Genomic DNA, 17,932 nt, shown 5'->3' on the forward strand with positions numbered 1-17,932 from the left:
CTACCCTTTACAAGTTTCATACGAATTTCTTCGTAACACTAAGCATGCCCTATAAGTGACAGGCTCCAAAACTGCAGAGGACAGGTTTTCTTTCCACAGCTGTGTACCCAGTGCCTAGCACAGAGCCTGACATATGCAAGTGCTAAATAATTATCTGTGACTGAATGGATGGCTTCCTGCCTTGACCTCAACTCCCTTCACTTTTCCCACCCTGAGCATTCCTGAGCCCACATATCTGTAATGTAGGGAACCTGAGGGTTGGTCTTTAGGTCAGAGCAGCTACATCTCACGCTCCCATCTGTGTCCCTGAAGAAACAGTAGAGAAGCAGAAAGTCACCTTGTTGTAGGCCACGCTAAGGTACCTCAGCTCCGGGAAGGGTGGGGCCAGCGTCTGGTTCCTGGCCTGCAGTGACTTCACAGGAAGAATCTTGAATATGGGAGGAAGTGCACATGCCTTGGTTGTCTTATGAGGAAAAAAAAAGTCAAAGTCAAAGCACCCTAATAATAAAGAAGTTAAGGCTGCCAAACAGGTCCTTCTATGGAGTGTGGTGGAAAGAGAACGTGACCTTCCTAGAGAGATCTGGCCAAAAGGGACATTGCGGGTCATAAAGGAGATGTTACCACTGGCCCCGAATTCTGGCTCCAAGTTCTCTGAGATCAAGTGGTGAGCTAATCTCCAGCCCCTACAGTTCCAGGTTCATGTTTTCTGAGGCCACAGCACTGGTGCAGACATTAGAGGTACTTTGCTACATCTCACCCCTCTAGCCTATGGTAACTAATCCTGGATTGGCCCTTCTCATGGTTGAGCTCAACTTTCTCCAGAAGGCAAACGGGCCAGATATTTGTGTTGCTAAGAAACATTTTCCCGGTGGGGAGAAGGAGGATGAGAGTGACTTGAATGCCTGGTCTGATGGTCCAGCCCACAGTCTACAGCAGAGGTTCTTATCTGAGGATGAAACAACAGCTAAGTCTTGGATGACTTAGCCAGCCCTTGGGGCTTGAATGTGGCATGGTGCATTTGGGTCACTATCAGGGTCACTGTCTCTCCATATGCAGAAAAAGGAAATTACTGGATTACCCATACCTAACTCATTACATTCACTGATTCCCTGAGCTAGATGGGACCAAAGGATATTACAAGGGTAGCCCTGGGCTGATGATCAGGTTTAGATGAATTAGATTCTGTCCAAAACACCATTAATCATTGTGTAATACTGCATTTTCTTTTCTTTTCTTTTTTTGAGACAGGATTTCTCTCTGTTGCCCAGGCTGAAGTGCAGTGGTAGCTCATTGCAGCCTCCAACTCCTAGGATCAAGCAATGCTTCTGCCTCAACCTTCAGAGTAGCTAGGATTACAGGCATGTGCCACAATGCCCAGCTAATTTTTTAGAGATGAGATCTCACTATGTTACCAGGCTGGTCTCAAACTCCTGGCCTTGAGTAATTCTCCCACCTCAGTCTCCCAAAGTGTTGGCATTACAGGCATGAGCCACTGCACTCAACTCACTGTGTAATCTTTAGCCAAGCACTTAAATTTTGCTTGTTCATTCAATGACCATTTGTGGATCACCTACTGTGGGCTAAATATTTTGTGCCCTTCTGGGTCAATTTGTAAAGCCACACAAGTGGGCAGGTCCATCATGGATGAGTGTAAAACAAGAACTGATGATGTGTTTGGGATGACATCCCTCTCCAGGTGCTCCCAAGGCAATCTCTGAGATACAGGAACAGGATGTGGTGGCAGTGTGTGAGGCAGTCTCCTCTACCATGCAGTTCTCCACTGCATGTATGGCTGTGTGAGCTGAAGGGGGTGAGTCTGACTGAGAAGGAAAACCAGAGAGTCAAGGTCAGGAGTGTCCTGATCTGGTGGCATGACTGGCTCTGCGAGGGAGCTAAGAGGGGGATGCATCTGGTTTTCATAGGTAAAGGCCACTTCAAGTCTCAACTATCCAAGTCACTCTCTAGATTCTCAGATGTAAGAGAGCTGGAATCTGAGCACTGAGAAATCCTCCAAGTCATCTCTGACTGCTGTGGGAGACGTTTATGACCACAAGCCCCTGAACCTCACATTCACACCCTTTTGCAATATGACCTTGCTGCTCCTCCCATTCAGAGGCGGAGCCCATCTCTCTACCCTTACATGGCCAGTGATTCTCCAATAAAAGCTCTGGGCTCTGAGACTTAGTGAGTTTCCTGGTTGGTGAGCACAGCTGTGTGCTAGGAGGATGACATGCCCTGACTCCACAGGGAGAGGGCCAGAAGCTCTGCATCTGAGATGCTCTTAGGCCTTGCCATATGTGCCTTTCCATTTGGCTGGTCCTGATTTCTATCCTTTAAAGTGAAATTGTAATTGTAAATATAAGCCTTTCCTGAGTTCTATGAGTTGTTCTAGCAAATTGCTGAACCTGAGTGGGTTGTGATAACTCAATTTATAGGCAGTTGGTCACAAGTGTGGATAGCCTGGAGCCCCCAAACTTGTGGCTGGCCTCTGAAGTGAGGGCATTCCTGTTGAGAACTACTCTCACTTATGGGATCTGCACTAACTCTGGAGTCAGCATCAGAACAGTACTGCAGCACTATACTGGCCTTTTGACTTGCTCTGACCAACAGAATGCAGCAGATGTGACACTATTTGAATTTCAGAACCTTGCAATTCACTGTGCACTCTTGAAACCCTGATGCCACAATACTGTAATGAAGTCCAGGATGAAAAGACTACATAGAGAGAGAGATACCAAACCATGACAGCTGAGTACTGGACCCCAGCCCCCAGCTAACCTGCCTGCTAAATGCAGCTGTATGAGTGAGCCTGGACAAATAAGCAGAACCACACAGCCAACTTGAATAATTGTGAGAAATAATAAATTGCTATTGTGTGAAGTAACTGTCAGATTGGTTTGATATGCACCAGTAATTAACTGATGCAATTTTTCACACAATTGTATCTGTGGGGAGGCAGTGTTCTGCACTGCCTCTCAAGGATGCAGGTTGGCTAAATGTAGAATTGCACTACTTATTGCAAGTGAATAAATCAATATTTAGTTTATGTGTATCAGTATCCATGAGCTTGGCTAGTGAGTGTCTGCCCTAAGATAAAAATCAATTTTCTAAAAAAAAATCAAGGGTCTAAGCCTGTGACACCAAGGATTACATACCACCTGGATAGTCATTGGGGCTCTCGTTAGGGAGCTGCTAGGCTTCATCCTGATGGCAGCCCCATTTCAATGCCAGTGTTATCACTTGAGGCACGTACCATTATTATCCTATGCCAAATGGCATGTGAGAACAATGAATGAATGGGCATGTCTGTCTAGTTCACTACTGCATCTCCAGTGGCCAGCACAGGACCTGTGGGAACTTGGTAGAGACTTGGTAGAGACTACTCAATGAAAGGGCTTTCTCAGTGTGATATATGTAAATGCTTTTCATGGTTCCATTAACTTATTTGTTTTCATCTATTAAAATTAATCTTCTAACTCAAGAACACGTAAAATAGTCAGTTCCTACCTCTGAGGTTGAAAATCCAGGGTAAGATGAGAACACAACCTCTGAAACAAAAGAGAAACAGAATAAAGGTTGCTGAAAGCAGTGACTGACCCCAGAGAGGCCAGGATCTAGGTCAGCCATCCACTGCATATATCAGGGTACCTCCAAGAGGGGATCCTCACTGGTCCTTGGCACCAGTGCTAACTAGGAAGAGAAGCTGGCTGTGACATCCATCGGGTAATAAGTCCCTCTGCACTTAGCATAAAATACAAAGTCCTGACCAGGCCTCCGATGCCCTGCATAATCGAGCCCTGCCTCCCTCTCCTATCTCATGACACCCTCCCCTCACCCATTCTTTTTTAGCCACCATGACCTTATTTCTGACTTTGCAACATGCAAGCACTTTCTAGCCTCAGAACTACTGAGGGGTACACACTGAACAGAGAGCTAATTGCCTTAGAAGAAGAAACATATATAAAAGACATCCTGTTAGAGGATTTGGAAATGGGATTTGTTATATTAGTAGAAATAGAATGTGTTAAGTCAGTGGATTCAGGAGAGCAGCACAGTACTAAGGAAGAGGCTGCAGAGAGGTTTCATTCTTGGACCATCAGAATGAGGTGAGCCAAAAAACAGTTAAATCCAACATAATAAAGCAGCATATCAGCTAGGACTGCATCTTCTGCAGGCATTGCTTGCCTTTACCTTGGGGTTAATGGGACCCCTTTTACATGCTAATGATATTATGGGAGGGAACAACACATGCCATAAATAGCATCTCCTATGATGAGGGTCCACAAGGGAGTTTGGGAAAGGTTTGCACAATGAACAAAGTAGGAGTTCGCAGGGGGATGGTCCATGTTGCAAGCGTAGATCTAAGCAGTGACACCCTGGAGAAACAGAGCACCTTGAGAAAGATGGACTATAGCATACTCTGCCTAACGCAAATCCTGCCCTCCCCACGATCACAGGAAGCAACCCCAGAGCTCAGAACATGAATTTTAAGCTCCTGATTGAGGACTGTTATATTTTTAAAAATCGAGAATCTTTTAGTAGTTGAGGAAAGCTAACAATATAAAAAATGGAAGAATTAAAGACCAGGCGTGGTGGCCTACGCCTGTAATTATAGCACTTTGGGAGGCCGAGGCAAGAGGATCACTTGAGGCCAGGAGCTAAAAACCAGTCTGGGAAACAGAGAGAGAGCTCTACCTACAAAAAAAATTTCTAAATGAGCCAGGCATGGTGGCGCACACCTGTAATGCCAGTTACACTCCAGCCTGGGCAACAGAGTGAGACTCTGACACACACACACACACACACACACACACACACACACACACACACACACACACTATGAATTAAGCACCTGGAAAAAAGTTTATTTATAAAAATAAAAAATTTCAACATAGAAATAATTAGCATTTTCTGAGAAATTCAAAAGATTATATCATTTCTAAAACAAAAGCAGATTGTTGTGGAAGCAACAATTTTGTACATTTAAAATATGATAATCAAATAAAAGACTTGATAAATGTGCTAGACAGAAGAACAGACCCAGTTGAAGAACTAATTCTTAAATGAAAGACTGAGCCAAAAAGACTCTCAGAACACAAAAAGGCAGAGAGAAGATGGTAGGATACAAGGTAACCCACTTATATCCCAGACAACAAGAATTCTGCACTCATCCACAGTCAGGTCTCTCTGTAGGAGTCTCAGGATTCAGGTAGTAGTCTGGGGTCTTGGAACACCAAGACCTTGATGGGTAGTTTTGAGAGTACAGACTCCCCCACTCAGGTGGCTGATCTGCTAAACTTGCTCCCTTATGCAAGCCCAGAAAGAGTCTGGTTCTCCAAGAGGCTTGGCTACAGCAACAGTTGGCCTTCAGCCTGCAATCAAAACTATCTACCGAGGGGTCCAGAATGAATCCTACGCACAAGTGCCTGGGTGGAAAGGCTTAGAATTGGTCTTGGCAGTGAACCTGAGAGTTGTCTTGTTTCTCAGCTCCAGTCCTCCTGAGCTGAGGTCCCTGCTCACAGCCTTTTCCCACAAGGACCCATATCTCACTGGGAGTCTGAGCCTCCCAAATGAGTTCATCACCTTGTGTCCTACAGCAGATCCTGAGGGGACTCAGTCTGAGCTCTGGCACCTCTCACTATAATCAGGGAACTATTCAATCTCTGAAGGGACTTGCTGGAAGACACATGCCCCTTTGAGCCAACAAGACAGGGCTTTCCAACCTCCATTTCACATAAAAGCCTGTAGGGTCCCAGTCTCAGTTCTGACCCCCCTCGCTGTTGTTGGGAACTATCCCATTTGTGCTGAAACCTGCTGGGAGATGCATGCCTATCTGGGCCAACAAGATGGGCTCTCCAGCCTCCTTCCCATGGCAAATCCCAAGGGTGGGGGCAGTGCCAGCTCTGGACCTTCCTGTTGCTATCAGAGAACTAGCCCATCTGTGCAGAGACCTAATGGGATACATGTATCTGCCTAAACCAACATGACAAGCATGCCAGTCTCCATTCCACAGTAGATCTCAAGGGGGGCTAGACTCAGTTCTGCCCCATCCTGTTGCAGTTGAGGACCTATCCCACTTATGCAGGGACCTGTTGGGTGACACACATCTGTCTGAGTCAATGAAACAGACCACCAACCTCCTTCCCACAGCAGATCCCAAGGGGGCCCAGTCTCAACACCAGCCTCTCTTGCTACATTCCAGGGACCCATCCTGCCTATGCTGAGACCTGCTGGGAGGTGTACCTCTCTGGGCAAGTGGGACAGTCTTCTGGATGCAGGTACCTGGCCAGCATTCTCATACAGTCCCAGTACAGTCCTTGGGTCTTCCCCAGGTCCATCTGAGCCAAAAAGCCATGTTAATCTTGGAGTCCTCACAAGACTTACAGCAAACCTGGACATCCTTAGTACTGAAATGGCTGCAGTGGTTCCAAGCTCAGGGAGCATAGTCAGTTGCTTAGAATCCCTGAAAGACCCTCTGAAGAAGGACAGGGACAAAAAAAAGTCACAATGTAAATACCAAACTAAATACCTAATCCTTCAAGCCACACTGTCATACTTCCACAAGCATCAAGAACATTCAGGGAAATATGACTTTACCAAACAGACAAAATAAGGCACCAGAGAGAGACCAACTCTAAAGTGATGGATATGTGTGATCTCTCAAAGAATTCCGTATTGCAGTTTTAAGGAAGCACAAGGAACTTCAAGAAAATATAGAGAGTCAATACAGAAATTTATCAGAGAAGTTTAACAGATTGAAATAATTTTTTAAAATAAAAAAGAAACCCTGGAACTGAAAAATAAAACAAATGAAATAAAAAAGATGGTAGAAAGCATCAGCAACAGAGCTGATTAAACAGAAGAATCAGTGAGCTTAAAAACAGACTATTTGAAAATATACAGTCAGAAGAGAAAAAAAGAATGAAAAAGAATAAAGAAAGTTTACAGGACCTGTGGAACATCAAAAGAGCAAATATGAGGGTTGCTGGAGTTAAACAGTGATCTGAGAAAGACAAAGGGGTTGAAAGCTTATTCAAAAAATAATAATAACAAAACTTTCCAAACCTGGGGAAATATACAAATATCTAAATACAGTAAGGTCAAAGGTCATTAATCAGATTCAACTCAAGTGAGAATATCCCAAGACACACTATAATAACATTCTCAAAGGTGAAAGACAAAAAGGATCCTAAAAGCAGTGAGAGAAAAGAAGCAAATAACATATAAGGGAGATTCAATATGCCCAGCAGTGGACTTCTCAGCAGAAACCTTAAAGACCAGAAAGGAGTGGAAAGGTATGTTCCAAGTGCTGAAGGAAAAAAAAAACCTGCCAACCAAGAATACTGTACCCAGCAAAGCTATCCTTCAGAAATGAAGGCAAGTTAAATACTTTCCCAAACAAAAGCCGAAGGAATTTATCACTACCTGAACTGTCCTTCCAAAATGTTAAAGGGAGTTCTTCAAATGGAGAGAAAAATGTGATTGCTACATTGATGTTGTAATTGTGGTGTATAAACCACTTAAATCTTTACTAAGGAGATTAAAAGATAAGAATTAAAAATAACAACTATAGGCTGGACACAGTGGCTCACACCTGTGATCACATTTAGGGAAGCTGAGGCAAGAGGACTGCTTGAGCCCAGGAGCTTGACACCAGTCTAGGCAATACAGTGAGATCTATTCTCTACAAAAAAATTTTAAAAATCAGCTGGGCATGCTGGCTTGTGCCTGGGAGGCTGAGGTGGAAGAATCACCTGAGCCTGGGAGATCAAGGCTGTAGTAAGCCATGACTGTGCCACTGCACTCCAGCCTGGGAAACAGAGTGAGACTCTGGCTCAAAATAATGGTGACAATAGTAATAAAATTAATAATAACAACAATAATTTGTTAAGATGTAGGCAATATAAAATGATGTAACTTAAAAAAATAAAAGAGATGTAGCTTGTGATATCAAAAATTCAAAATGGCTGTAGTAAGTCCTCACCTATCAATAATAACATTGAATGTAAATGGATTTTATTTCCAATTAAAAGACAAAGAATGGCTGGATGAATTTTAAAAACAAGAACCCACTATATGCAGCCTACAAGAAACTCACTACATCTATAAAGACACACATGAGCTGAGAGTGAAGGGATTGAAAAAGATATTCCATGCAAATGGAAACTAAAAAAGAGCAGGAGAAGCTATACTTATGCCAGATTAAAATAGGCTTTAAGTAAAAAACTGTAAAAAGAGACAATGAAGGTCATTAAATTATGATAAATGTGAATTCAACAAGAGGATATAATAGTCATAATATGAGAGGGAAACTTATTTATTAAAAATTGTTTTTTCTTACATGTTTAAACTTCAGTCACCTTCAAAGCACTCTCTGTTTGATGCAATGTATATTGAGACTCTTTTCCCACCGCTCAAACACGGTTTTTGAAATTGTCAATTTTGATGCCTTTGAATGTTTCTGCCATTTTTTGTTTCACCTCTTCCACATTGGCAAAATGTTTTCTTTGAGGACTTTTTTCATCCAGGGAAACAAAAAAAAGTTGCTCGGGGCAAGTCAGGTCACACGGGAGGGTGGGGTATGGGGGTCATGCTGTTTTTGGACAAAACTGCTGCACACTCAGTACAGTATGGGCAAGTGCACTTATAAATCACCCATCATGAAATGGAAAAATGTGTTGAGAGAATCTAAAAAAAAAAAAAATTTTACTGAAGCCAAAACCAGACTCTCACAATAATGCTAGCTGGTGTACTGATGCTGACGGGTTCCTGGAACACTTCTTTGAGGGGGAAGTCTGTATTACAAGGAGCCCACCCTCCAAAAACTAATTCCAGTTTTTTTGGGCTCCTTGTATATATGCATTCAACAATGGAACACCTAAATATAAATAAGTGTAAAGGGACAGACAGATTGGAATACAATAATAGTATTTGACTTCAACCTCACTTTCAGCAACAGATAGATCATTCAGGCAGAAAACCAACAAAGAAAAACCTGGAGTTAAACTATACTCTAGACCAAATGAACCTAATAGACTTTTACAGGATATTTCATTCAACTGCAGCAGAATATACATTCTTTTCATCATCTTTGGGAACATTCTACAGGACAGACCCTATGTTAGACCATAAACCAAGTCTCAACAAATTCAAAAAAGTAGAAATCACATCACATCTTTTCTGATCATAACAGAATAAATCTAGAAATCAATAATGAGAGTAACATTGAAAATTGAACAAATACATATAAATTAAACAACATGAATGACCAATGGATCAATAAATAAATTAAGAAGAAAATTTTAAAATTCATTGAAAAGAATGACAAAGAAAACACAACATACCAAAATATATGGGATATACTAAAAGAAGTACTAAGAGGGACGTTTATAGTAATAAATGCCTACATCAAAAAACCAGAAAGACTTCAAATAAACAACCTAATGATGCAGCTCAAGGAGCTAAAAAAGCAAGAACAAACAGAACCCAAAATTAGTAAAAGAAATAATAAAGATCAGAGCAGAAATAAGTGACATTGAGACTAAAATAATATAAAAGATCAACCAAATGAAAACTTGGTTTTTTGAAAACATAAACAAAATTGAAAAACCTTTAGCTACACTAAGAAAAAAAGAGAGAATACCCAAATAAGGAAAATCAGAGAAAAATAAAACATTACAACTGATACCACAGGAATACAAAGGATCATTAGAGACTAATCGGAACAATTACATGCCAACAGATTAGAAAACCGAGAATAAATAGATAAATTCCTGGATACTTACAACCTAGCAAGACTGAACTATAAAGAAATAGAAAATCTGGGTCAGGCTCAGTGGCTCAACTTGCAATCCTAGCACTTTGGGTGGCTGAGGCAAGTGGACCTGAGCCCCCGGGTTCAAGACCAGCCTGGGCAACTAGGTGAGACCTCATCTCTACAATAAAATAAAAATTAGCGGGATGCAGTAGTGCATGCCTATAGTTCCAGCTATTTGGAAGGCTGAGGTGGAAGGATTGCCAGAGCCCAGCAGGTTGATGCCGAGGTGGTGGGGTGGGCATGCTACTAAACTCCAGTCTGGGCAACAGAGTGAGATGCCAAATTGAGGGGGAAAAAAAAGAAATAAAATCTGAACAGTCAGTAACAAGATTTAAGCAGTAATAAAACATAAAAAGAGTTTTTCATCAAAAAAAAGTCCAGGGCCTGATAGATTCACTGCTGAATTCTACCAAACTTTTAAAGACAAACTAATATCAAATCTACTCAATGTATTTCAAGAAATTGAAGAGGAACAAATATTTCCAAACTCTTTCTATGAAGCCAGCATTACCTTGATATCAAAACAAGACCAAAAGAAGAAGAAGAAGAAGAAAGGAAGGAAGAGAGAGAGAGGGAGGGAGAGAGAGGGAGGGAGGGGGAGAGAGATGGAGGGGGAGAGGGAGGGAAAGGGAGGTAGGGAGAAGGAGAGAGGGAGAGAGGGAGAGAGGGAGAAAGGGAGAGGGGAAGAGAGGGAGAGAAGGAGAGAGGGAGAGAGGGAGAGAGGGAGAAAGGGAAAGGGGAAGAGAGGGAGAGAAGGAGAGAGGGAGAGAGAACTACAGGCTAATATCCCTGATGAATATAGATATAAAAATCCTTAACAAAATACTAGCAAACCAAACTCAACAACACATTGAAAAGATCATTTACCACAATCAAGTAACATCCATCCCTGAGATGCAAGGATGATTCAACATGCACAAATCAATAAACATGATACATCATATCAACAGACTCAAGGTCAAAAATGATATGATCATTTTAATAGATGTTGAAAAATTATAGATAAAAGTCAATATCCCTTCATGATAAAAACTCTCAACAAACTGGGTACAGAAAGAACACACTGAAACACAATAAAGGCAATATATGACAGACCTACAGCTAATATCATGTTAAACAGAGAAAGATGTAAAGACTTTCCACTAAGATCTGGAACAAGATGAGGATGCCCACTTTCACAACTTCTATTCACATAGTACTATAAGTCCTAGCCAGACCAATTTGGCAAGAGAAAGAAATAAAGCCATTCAAATTGGAAAGGAAGAACTCAAACTATCCTTGTTTGCAGATGACATGATCTTATACTTAGGAAAACCTACAAACATCACAAAAAAACTCTTAGAACTTATCAACGTATTCAGTAAAGTTGCAGAATACCAACATCAACATACAAAAATCAGTCGCTTTTCTATTTAACAGTAATCAATCTGGAAAGGAAAGGAAAGCAAGTGATCCCATTTATTATAGCCACAAAAAAATCAAATATGTAGAAATAAGTTTAACCAAAGAAGTTACTTCTTTGATACTGTCATCATGAGGATGTCAGAGTTTGAATTCAAGCAATGAACGAACATTAAATTTCTTGTTAAACTTGGCAAGGGCAGAAGTAAAATCAGGGACATGTTAGTCCAAGTTTATGGAGATAATGCCATCAAGAAAATGGCAGTGTACAAATGTGTTAAAATGTTTTTATGAGGGGATGGAAAGTGTTACTGATGAAGAGAGGTCAGGACAACCAGTAAGGAGCAGAACTGATAAAAACATTGCAAAAATTTGCCAACCAGTATGTCAAAATCGTTGGTTAAGAAGCATAGTAGACCAAATAAACATCGATAGAGAAACAGTTAGGAAAATCTTAACTGAAAATCTTGGCATGAGAAAGTTGTGTGCAAAGATGGTTCTGAAGGAACTCTTGCATCACAGCAATGCACCAATGCACACGGCACTGCCTGTCAGGGAGTTTTTAGCCAGTCAAAAAATAACTGTATTGGAACACCCTCCCTAATCACCTCATCTGATCCCTAATGACTTTTTTCTTTACCCAAAGATAAAGGAAATATTGAAAGGAAGACATTTTGATAACATTCAGGACATTAAGGGTAATCCGATGACAGCTCTGACAGCCATTCCAGAAAAAGAGTTCCAAAATTGCTTTGACAGGTGGACTAGGTGCTAGCATCAGTAAATAGCTTCCCACGGGCGGGGGGGGGGGGGGGCGGCGTACGTAAAAGGTGACTGTAGTGATATTCAGCAATGAGGTATGTAAAGTTTGGCTAGGATGAGTTCACGAACTTAATTGTCAGATCTTGTATATAGATTTTCTTCTGTCTTTGTCACTTAAGACAGCATCACCAACTTCATCTCTTCCTCCTCCTCCTCAGCTTCTCAATGTAAAGATGACAAGAATGAAAACCCTTATGAGGAGCCACTTCTACTTCATGAATAGTAAATAAATATATTTTCCCTTCCTTATAATTTTCTTTACAACATTGTCTTTCCTTCAGCTTACTTTATTGTAAGAATACAGTATATAATACATATAACAGGCTGGACATGGTGGCTCATACCTGTAATTCCAGCACTTTGGGAGGCTGAGGAGGGAGAATCACCTGAGCCCAGGAGTTCTAGACTAGCCTAGGCAACACAGTGAGATCTCACTTCTACAAAAAAATCAAATAGCTGAGCATTGTGGCACGGGCCTGTAGTCCCAGCTACTTGGGAGGCTGGGCAGAAGGACCATCTGAGCCCAGAAAGTCGAGGCTGCAATAAACCACGACTGTGCTACTGCACTCCAGCCTGAGTGACAGAGTGAGACCCCAATTCAAAAGAAAACAAAAAGTCACCATTAAGAACATGAGAAAGTGCCTTGCCATTGCAGCAGAAGAGAGACTGCTGGCTCCTGGTTTTGCCTCACCACTTCAGCGCCTGGCAGGGCATTGGCAGCAGGGGTTGCGGAAGGGGTCTAGAGGCAAAGTCCCACAAAACAGGACGAGAGAGACAGCCCACCACCATCTTGAAGGCAGGGCAAGAAAGTGCTCTGACTGGAGCAACAGACCCTATCTCCGTGACTGGCGGATCATCTATTCAGGGGTTGATCATGACCCAGAGGGAATATCCTGAAAGCACAAACTTTGGAGGGACCTGAGGAGTGCTGAATTCCAGGCGCCCACCCCTTACCCTGATCCAGCTGCGGGATAAGGGGTGTGGCCAGAAAAGGACGAGAGAAAACTCCAAAGAGATCCGCAGTGAGTCCGAGGCTGCCCCAAACCCCCACTTCCCCAGCAATCCTCACAGACCCACATAGCTGGGCCACGACTGAGAGAGACAAACCCAAGCGGAGCCTGGACAACAGTCGCAATAGGAGAACTCCATTCCAGGACAGGCCTAGCTGGGGCACCCCCCAACCCCTGGGCAACACCCCCCCACCCCGGCACCTGCGAGTACATACCTGGGGAAGAGACAATCCCGTACCTCCCCAGTGGAGGATATCTCCCTGATCATACAAGAGTGGGAGGGGAGGACTGCAGTCCCCACTGCCCCTCCTCCTTCCCTGCTTCAGACACTGAGAAGAGAGTGAAAGAGGTTGGCTCTGCAGGAGAGACCTGATTACAAGACCCTGCCACAAAAGGGCAGGGTTTTTTTAATTTTCAATTTTTTTATAATTTAAAAAAATTTTTTGACTGTTCGTTAGTTCATCTATTTTAAAAATATTTTTCCTTTGTGCATGAATGTGTTTGATCTGCACACCCCCCAATTTTTTTCTTTTATTTTTGTTTCTTCTTTTATTTGTTGCTTTCTGTTTATGTGTGTATGTGAATGACTGAGTGTTCATCTTTCAATTTTGTTGTTGTTCTTGGTTTGTTTTTGCTCTTTTATTCTTTGGGGTTTTTTAAATTTTTCATTTCTTATAGTTTAAGGTGAGTGTCAATATATGTGTGAGGGTTAGACCTGAATTCCTTTTTTTTCCCCTCCAGTCTTTCTCTTTTTCTTCTCTATTTACTTTGTGCTAGGCATGTATGTGTGTATTTAGTTTTCTTGTTGTTTTTTTGTTGTTGTTTGTTTTGTTTCACTTTGTTGTTTTTCCAGTTTGTCTTGGGGGGGGTGTGTGTGTGTGTGTGTGTATGTGTGTGTGTGTGTGTGTTCAATTGTTTTTTTCATTGGTTGCTGCTTTGCATCATCATGTAGAGTGGTGGTGGGGAGTGGGCCTCCGGGAACACATGACACAATATGTGAACATTGTAATTTGCAAGAAGTTTCTGAATCCTAGTGCCCCATCCCCTACTTTATCCGAATTTCAAACACTACAAGAGACAGCAAAGCTTCCTATCCTATTTCAAAACAGGCCCAGATTGGTGAAGAATAGAGAACTGAGCAAACATCAGAAGGGAAAGCCTCTCCCACTGACATTGAATAACACAACTAAAGAGAAAAACAAGAGATCTGTCACAAATAAGGAAAAACCCAAAGGAAGACCTAGGCAATTTCAAGTGTGCCAAAGACAAAACTCCTGAAAAATCAGACCTTGGTGCCCAAACAATGGAAGTCACCAATGACTGGCCCCAGAATATGACAGGGATTAGGGAATGGATGGAAAGAGTGAATAAAACTCAAGAAAGACAAGATGCAACACTGAAAGAACTTGTAACAGAGATTTTGGCAATAAAAAATTTCACCCAGGAAATAAATAACAAGATGATAAGCATGGAAAGCAGAATTAATTTAGCTGAAGAAAGAATCTCAGAACTTGAAGACCAGAACATGGAATTAACCAGATCTGTAAAAAACATAGAAAGACAACTCAGAAAGAAAGAACAAAGTCAACACAAGAGATGTGCGATTATGTCAAGAGGCCAAACCTACACCTGACTGGTATCCCAGAAGAAAAAAGGGAAATGGAGAACAACTTGGAACAAGTATTCCTGGAGATAATCCAAGAAAACTTTCCCCATCTCACCAGAGATGTGAACAGCCAAGTACAAGAGATACAGAGAACCCCCACAAGACACCAAATGAGAAGACCAACCCCTAAACACATAATAATTCACCTACACAATGTAGGCACAAAGAAAAAATCAAAAAGGCAGCAAGAGAGAAAGGTCAGACTACCAACCAGGGAAAAACCAATCAGAATACCAGCAGACCTATCAGCAGAAACACTACAAGTAAGAAGGGACTGGAGCCCTATATTCAAAGTCCTCAAAGATAAACATTTTCAACCAAAAATTTCCTACCCAGCCAAGCTCAGCTTAATCAGTGATGGAGAATTAAAATCCTTCCCAGACATCCAATCCCTAAGCTATTATGCAACTTGCAGACCAGCTGTACAGGAGACACTTAAAAAGGTATTAAGCACAGAAGAAAGAAAAAAAAGAATGACCACACACTTCCCAAGAGAACAGCAGAGCACAGAATTAAAACATAACACAGTGCAACAAGAAACAAGAAAACACACACATACATCAACCCCAAAGCCAAAAGAAAAAAAGCAAACAAGAAACAATTTTATGAGAACCTCCAAACAGCGATAAACAATCACATTTCAATAATCAGCTTGAATGTGAATGGACTAAATGCACAACTGAAAAGACACAGAATGGCAAGCTGGATAAGAAACCATGACTCAATTATTTGCTGCATCCAGGAGACTCAATTCTTGACAAGAGATGCACACAAACTCAAAGTTAAAGGATGGAAAACGAGTTTCCAGGCAAATGGATCACAAAAGAAGGCAGGAGTTGTGATCATAATATCAGGCATAACAACCTTTAAGCTATCAAAAATTTAAAAACATGCAAAAGTATACTACATAATAATAAAAGGTTCAATCCATCAACAAGAAATATCCATCCTAAACATATATGCACCCAACATAGGAGCACCAGCATTTATAAAGCAACTACAAAGTAAAATAAAAAAAAAAGATATTGACACTAACACTATTATAGCAGGGGACTTGAATACCCCACTAATAGCCCTAGATATATTATCGAGGAAGAAAACCAACAAGGAGATCCAGAACCTAAACTTGACACTCGACCAAATGGACTTAATAGATACCTACGGATTATTCCACCCAACAATCACAGAATATACATCCTATTCATCACCACATGGAACGTACTCCAAGAAAAATCACATCCTTGGCCATAAATCAAGCATACAAATTCCATAAGGTTGAAATATTGCCATGCACCTTATCAGACCACAGTGAAATAAAAATAATTATCAACACCAACAAAATTTCCCCAAAGCCCACAAAGACATGAACACTAAACAGCATGATGCCAAAAACTACTGGGTCAATACTTGAAGCAGAAATTAAAAGATTCCTGGTAACAAATGAAAATGAAGAAACATCTTACCAAAATCTCTGGGATGCTATGAAATCAGTTCTAAGAGGGGAATTAACACCTCTATGAGCATGCATCAAGAAAATGGAAAGATCACAAGTGGAGAGCCTAACAAATCACCTAAGGGAGATGGAAAGAGAAGACCACCAAAATCCGACTTTAGCAGAAGAATCCAAATCACGAAAATAAGAGCCCAAATATGAGACATAGAAGACAAAAATATCATAGAAAACATTAACAAAACAAAAAGGTGGTTCTTTGAAAGAATGAACAAGATTGATGGACCTATAGGCAGAATAACCAAGAAAAAAAGAGAAAAAGCCCAAATAAACACAATTAGAAATACAAAAGATAAATCACAACTGACCCTGAAGAAATACAAAAGATTATCAGAGATTACTATGTACACCTATATGGAAACAAACTAGATAAATAAATGAAATGGAGAACTTTCGGACATCACACAACCTCCCCAGGTTAAAACAAAAAGACACTGAGACATTAAATAGACCAATATCAACCCAGGAAGTTGACTCTGTCATACGAAAATTACCTACAAAAAAAAAAAGTCCTGGACCGGATGGCTTTCCAGCAGAATTCTACAAAATGTACAAGGAGGAGCTGATACCAATCCTATTGACAGTAGTCCAGGCAATTTAGAAAGATGGAATTCATTTTACGAAGCTAACATCATGCTGATACCCAAATTGGGTAAAGATCCAACAAAAAAAAGAGAACTACAGGCCAATATCCCTTATGAACATAGATGCAAAAATCCTCAACAAGATTCTAGCAAATCAGACCCAAAAACACATCTCAAAAATCATCCACCATGACCAAGTAGGCTTCATCCCCAGGATGCAGGGCTGATTCAACGTTCACAAGATCATAAATGAAATTAAATACATCAACAGATGTAAAAACATGAACTACATGATTATCTCATTAGATGCAGAAACAGTTTTTTATAAATCCAGCATCCCTTCTTGATAACCCTCAAACACCTAGGTATAGAAGGAACATACCTCAAAATAGTATAAGTGCCATCTACGATAAACCCACAGCTAACAAATTGCTAAATGGACAGAAACTGAAAACAATTCCCCTGAAAACTTGAACAAGACAAGGCTGCCCATTCTCACCCCTCTTGTTCAACATTGTTTTGGAAGTCCTAGCTTGGGCAATTAGAGAAGAAAATCAGGGGTATCCAAATAGGAAAAGAGGAAGTCAAGTTATCCCTCTTAGCTGATGATATGATCCTATACCTTGAAAATCCAAAAGATTCTGTCAAAAACCTGCTTGCATTAATAAAGGACCTTGGCAAAGAATCAGGCTATAAAATAAATGTGCAAAAGACAGCTGCATTCCTATACACCAACAACAAGCAGGTAGAGACCCACATAAAAAGCACAATCTCATTTACAATAGCCACAAAAAAATGAAACACCTTGGCATCTTCCTAACCAGAGAAGTGAAAGACTTTTAAAATGAAAACTACAAAAAACTGCTCAAAGAAATCCAAAAAGACACAAACAAATGGAAAAATATTCCATGCTCATGGATAGGAAGAATCAACATTGTTTAAATGTCCATCCTAGGCAATCTACAGATTCAACGCAATACCCATTAAGTTACCAACATCATTCTTCTCAGAAATGGAAATGACAATACGGAAATTCATATGGAAACATAAACAACCACAAATAGCCAAAACAATCCTTAGCAAAAGAAACAAAGCAAGAGGTATCACACTTCCAGACTTCAC

General features: G+C 41.0%; 1 protein-coding gene across 1 annotated transcript in view; it reads right to left on the minus strand.

Annotated features, from left to right (window-relative positions):
• Positions 1-346: 346 nt before the first annotated feature.
• Positions 347-17,932, minus strand: part of LOC103263860 (X-ray radiation resistance-associated protein 1-like) — a 70,137-nt gene continuing 52,551 nt past the window's right edge. The window contains exon 10 of the mRNA XM_008061516.1: positions 347-463. Coding sequence (XP_008059707.1) covers positions 354-463 — 110 coding nt within the window. The 3' untranslated portion in view covers positions 347-353. The remainder of the gene's footprint in view (positions 464-17,932) is intronic.

Source organism: Carlito syrichta, unplaced genomic scaffold (genome assembly GCF_000164805.1).
Source record: "Carlito syrichta isolate Samal-C Ts95f unplaced genomic scaffold, Tarsius_syrichta-2.0.1 Scaffold305304, whole genome shotgun sequence".
In the NCBI taxonomy this organism is placed as follows: domain Eukaryota; kingdom Metazoa; phylum Chordata; class Mammalia; order Primates; family Tarsiidae; genus Carlito; species Carlito syrichta.